The sequence below is a fragment of the Rhipicephalus microplus genome, chromosome X (genome assembly GCF_043290135.1).
Source record: "Rhipicephalus microplus isolate Deutch F79 chromosome X, USDA_Rmic, whole genome shotgun sequence".
Classification (NCBI taxonomy): domain Eukaryota; kingdom Metazoa; phylum Arthropoda; class Arachnida; order Ixodida; family Ixodidae; genus Rhipicephalus; species Rhipicephalus microplus.
In genome coordinates this window covers 31,940,610-31,945,444 of record NC_134710.1, presented here as the reverse complement: position 1 = coordinate 31,945,444, position 4,835 = coordinate 31,940,610, and the positions used below count along the sequence as shown (strand labels likewise).

The 4,835-nt window shown below is 41.9% G+C and overlaps 1 protein-coding gene across 4 annotated transcripts in view; it reads right to left on the bottom strand.

The window, feature by feature from the left end:
- Positions 1–764: 764 nt before the first annotated feature.
- The window catches only part of LOC119176621 (DNA topoisomerase 2-alpha), a 56,535-nt gene continuing 52,464 nt past the window's right edge, over positions 765–4,835 (bottom strand). For all 4 annotated transcript variants that reach the window (XM_075876154.1, XM_075876153.1, XM_075876152.1 and 1 more), the window contains exon 13: positions 765–4,835. This exon is cut by the window's right edge and continues 107 nt beyond it. In XM_075876154.1, coding sequence (XP_075732269.1) covers positions 4,580–4,835 — 256 coding nt within the window. In that variant the 3' untranslated portion in view covers positions 765–4,579.

Below are 4,835 nucleotides of genomic sequence, written 5' to 3'. Positions count from 1 at the left end.
AGAGCGTTTTGTAGTCATTTCTTTCAAGGTATATTAACTTCCGTATACTGCTGCAAAGGAATGAAAGAAGTTGTGAAATCTATTGACACGGCCATTTCCACATTAATCTTTCCTGCGCTCAAATGCATAAGCAGCGACAGAGCTGTCAATAGCAGCAACATGCTACACCCGATCGTCTACTTTCACGTGCCTACTGTGTGGCCACTCAAGGAATTGCTAATCGATACGTTGGCACGACTATTTTTTCTGGACACTATCATCCCTTGAACGTACCATATTGATCAAAAGACAGAGCCTAGCTTAATTATCTAAGGGCGTTTGTTTGCACTCGGATCCGAGCGTAAGCGCGGCCGTGTAAAATGCAACATCACGGCGAGCAGATTTTTTTTTTTTTTTTGCCCTTGCTGTTGCTGTGTCTCAAGGAATTCCGGCCGATTCCTAGGGGGTACAGGGCCATGCCTGACGTGATTAATTTTCTGCTAAAGTTTTTTTTTCCTTCTTACAGTGCATATAAAAATTGCGATATAGAAATTTTGTGGGTTCTGACTGAAATGGGCCCTTCTGTAACTTCTGCGATGGGGGTGTGTTACCGCCCACCCGATTACCCTCAAGAATTCGTGGAAAATTTAAATGATTCTTTAAGCGTTATCTAGGACAAATACCCAGCATCACCAATTATTCTAGGTGGTGATTTTAATTACCCTGTGGTCGATTGGCAATCCTACACACCCCTGGGCGGTACGAGAAAGAACGAATGCAAGGAATTTTTAGATGTGCTTTCTTTATTTGATTTGCAACAAATAGTTTGTGAATGCACACGTGGCGATGCCATTTTGGATCTGGTATTAACTACCGAGCAGGGAAAAGTGACTGCCCGTGTTTTGGAATCCATTAGTGATCATAATGTTCTCCACTGTGAATATGCATTAAAAAATAACAAACCTGGGCAGCCAAAGAAAACTATCTACAGTTACGCACGCGCAAATGTTGATCTTATCCTCCAAGAGTTGTCATCTTTTTGCGTTGAATTTTTGTGCACAATGCGTAACCGCAATGTTAACGATAACTGAATCTGCGTCAAAAACAAACTAGTCGAACTGAAGCATAAGCACATCCCCAAGGTCGGTCGAAATCGTTTCATCAGCTCAAAGCGCATGGTTCACGTCACACGTAAAAAGAACAATAAATAAGAAGAAACGCTCGTACTCAAAAGCCAAGTCCTCTAACTCGGATGGTGTTTGGGAACGCTATCGCGAAGCATCATAAACTGCAAATCTTTAATTCAAGATTCCAAAGAAAAATTCTATAATGATATTGTCAGCATTTTAAAAAATTATACAAAAAAATTCTGGAATATAATCAATCCCAAACGGAACTCACAAGTGAGTATAGATATAGTCAAAGAAGGCGAATTACTTTCACCATCCGAGGTTGCAACCGAACTTAACTCTTTTTTTAGCTCTGTTTTCACCGATGAAAGCCCACTACCACTTGAACTTCAACCAGCTTCTATTTTGACTTTGATGAGTGGCATTACCATCACACTGGAAGGAATTGAATGTGCCATTGATCGACTTTCGAATAATTCCGCCCCAGGACCCGATGGCATTTGTCCAAAACTGCTCAAAATGACTAAACCAATTATAGCTTGTATCTTAGCCGCCATTTTTCAACAGTCACTCGACACCGGTATCATACCGGATGACTGGAAAATCGCAAGCCTCGTTCCCGTATTTAAATCTCGCAACCGATCAGAACTTTCAAATTATAGACCGATCTCCTTAACAAGCATACCATGCAAAATTCTGGAACATATATCATCAGACGTTATGACGTATCTTACAAAGCACAACTTTTTTATATTCATCAGCATGGATTTCTTCGAGGGCGTTCGTGTGAAACCCAATTATTTGAGCTTGTAACCGACCTACATCAGGTCGTTCATGACTCATCTCAAATTCATGCCATATATATCGGCTTTGCAAAAGCATTTGATAAAGTACCCCATAAACGCCTAATGATGAAACTTGCCCGGCTTAACATAAACAGCAGCGTACTCAATTGGATTGCAGCATTTTTAACCAAGCGCTATCAATACGTTTCCGTAAATGACCACAATTCCCCCTTAACCGAAGTCAAATCAGGAGTGCCTCAGGGCTCTGTACTGGGACCAATTTTATTTTTGGTTGACATTAATGACGTAGGCAATAACTTAAGTTCTAACGTTCGGTTATTCGCCGACGATTGCGCAATTTACAGAAAAATTAACAGCTCTGAAGATTCTAATACTTTACAGACCGACCTGGATAATATTGTTAACTGGTGCGAGGATTGGCAAATGCAAATAAACGCTTTCAAAACAAAAGCTACGACATTTACTAGGTTTACTAACATGCACCTTAATTTGTATTCTATTAATAACACAGCTATCGAAAACGTTTCTACGCTAAAATATCTGGGTGTCTATTTGTCGTCCAACCTTACGTGGAATGAACACATTGATGCTATAATTTCCAAGGCAAGTAAAACACTCGGTTTCATCAGACAAAATTTGTATTTAGCTAGTCAGTCAACTAAACTTTTAGCTTATACTTCATTAGTTCGATCCAAACTCGACTACGCGTCTATTATTTGGAACCCAAACCAGGCATACTTAACAAACAGACTGGAGGCCTTGCAAAATAAAGCAGCACGTCTTATTACTAAGAACTATTCCCGCACATCTAGCATAACTGCCATTAAAGAATCTCTACAGCTGCCCTCCCTGGAAAAACGAAGAATACTAGCATTACTATGTCACTTCCACCGGCACTATTATAGTGCGTCGTCATTTGCTGCATCGCATATCAAACCTGCCCATCGCATTTTTCCGCGTCTAGATCACCCTTTCAAAGTCCTGCTTTGTTTGCCCGTACTAATCTTCGTCAATCCCCATTGTTCTTGGCCATCTTTCATTGGAATCGATTACCAGAAGATATTGCCACAATTCATAATCACGATTTGTTTGTAAGCCACTTGAAGCGATTTTTATTATCAGAGCCATGAACCATGTACTATGTGCGCTTGCTTTGTATTTCTTTTCCATTTATTTTTGTTTGTTTGCGTTTCTATGTTTTCTGTTACATGCCCGCTGTTGACTGTGTTTGCTCTTGAATTGAAATGTACTCAACACATTGTTCTCCCCCCCCCCCTATGTAATGCCCTTCGGGGCCTTTAGGGTATCTGAATAAAAAAAATGTTCGCGTATTTTTGCACATTTTTGTGGAAGCTCACTTCTCCCCACCACAGTTCTTTTTTTTGTTCTTTAGCAGTTCTTTGTTTCACTGAACAGGTTCAACCTTTTTCATTAAGAACTAAAGAAAGTCGTTTTCGTCATGGATATAACGTCAATGAAAGATCACGTTGGTAGCCGAGAATTAAATTCAGAATAAACCTTTACAGACTTCACCGATGTCGGAGCAGAACCCAGGCATTCTGCGTTGCAGTCTATAGTTTTCTACTGTACAATTACGCCTGTTTTTCTTTTTTTAGCACATTTAGCGAGCGTCGATTGCTATTGTGAATAAGCCTTTGAAGTGGGCAACGCACAGTCCTCGCGGGCGAACCAGTCGACGCGCCCATACACGGCGCCACCAGTGGACACTTTGGAGCATGTCTTGCCCGGGAAATTCGTACACCGACTATATATTTGTCCAAATAAAAATAAATGCTCTAAAGTGAACACTGGACTAAAAGCGGTAGCGGCGTCAAAAACTGGACGGGGTTTTTTTTTTCACTACAATGCAAATAACAAACAGAACAAGTAAAGAGGTGGATCCTTAAATACGTTGCAAATATATTACGACTGATAGCAAGCCAGTACTGTCAAAAATAAAATACTTAACTTGATTTTAACTGCAAGGCGTTATGAAGGAGCGGAAGAGGTTGCCAGCACATAAGCTATGTGAGGCACTTCCTGGAACAAATTTAAAATCGCTGCCGTAAAAAAAAAAAGCCCAATTATTCTCGCTTCCTTCATTGTGAAGAAGTAAAGTAGTTTAATATGAATATAAAACTGGTAAAAAATCTTAAAATTGAAGCACTTGGGTACCTAGCATGATACGCCGCCTTGTAATCTGCTCGGCAGTGACAATGTCATCGACCTGGTGCATGAACCTACAGAGCCGAAAAAAGAATGCATATGAAAAATCGACAAATCCTCGGTAATGTCCCTCTGCTTCTTCCTTCAGTGACGAAAGCCCGTCAGCAAAACCTCTACTGCTCTTCTCCTACAAAGAGTCCTCTGCCAGTTGAAACCGTAAGTAGATGTCACTGCCGGAAACAAAAAAAAAGGAGCGAAAGCATGCACACTGAGACAGTCTGTAGGATAAGGAACACTTGTCAACAAGTGGGCTATTGCACTCGCGTGCGGAACATTATATAGTCACAATGATGAAGGTGGCGAAAAATGTCAATCGGTCACACCGCCATTGAATGTGATGTACACGCCACGAAGCTCGCACATGGCTCTTCTATGCATAGGTGGAGGCGCAAGCATCAGAACGCAGTATATCACAATTAACTCAGCACATGAGGTGTTTCAGAATCCGTCACTGCTATCGCTTCCGAAATTGTAGTTTACCGGCGCTGCCCTGGAGCGCCCTCGGTTGGCGGGACTTGGACGCGGCACGGCAGGCACGTCGTCATCGCCCGAAGAGGAGGACGACGACAGGACCCTCATTTTCTTGGTTGCCTTCTTCGGAGCCGGCATAGTGTCGGACTCGGAGTCGTCCGCCGAAGACTTCTTGTGTGCGCGAGAAACTGCGCCGGGTTTCTTGGCGGGTGGCTTGACGAAG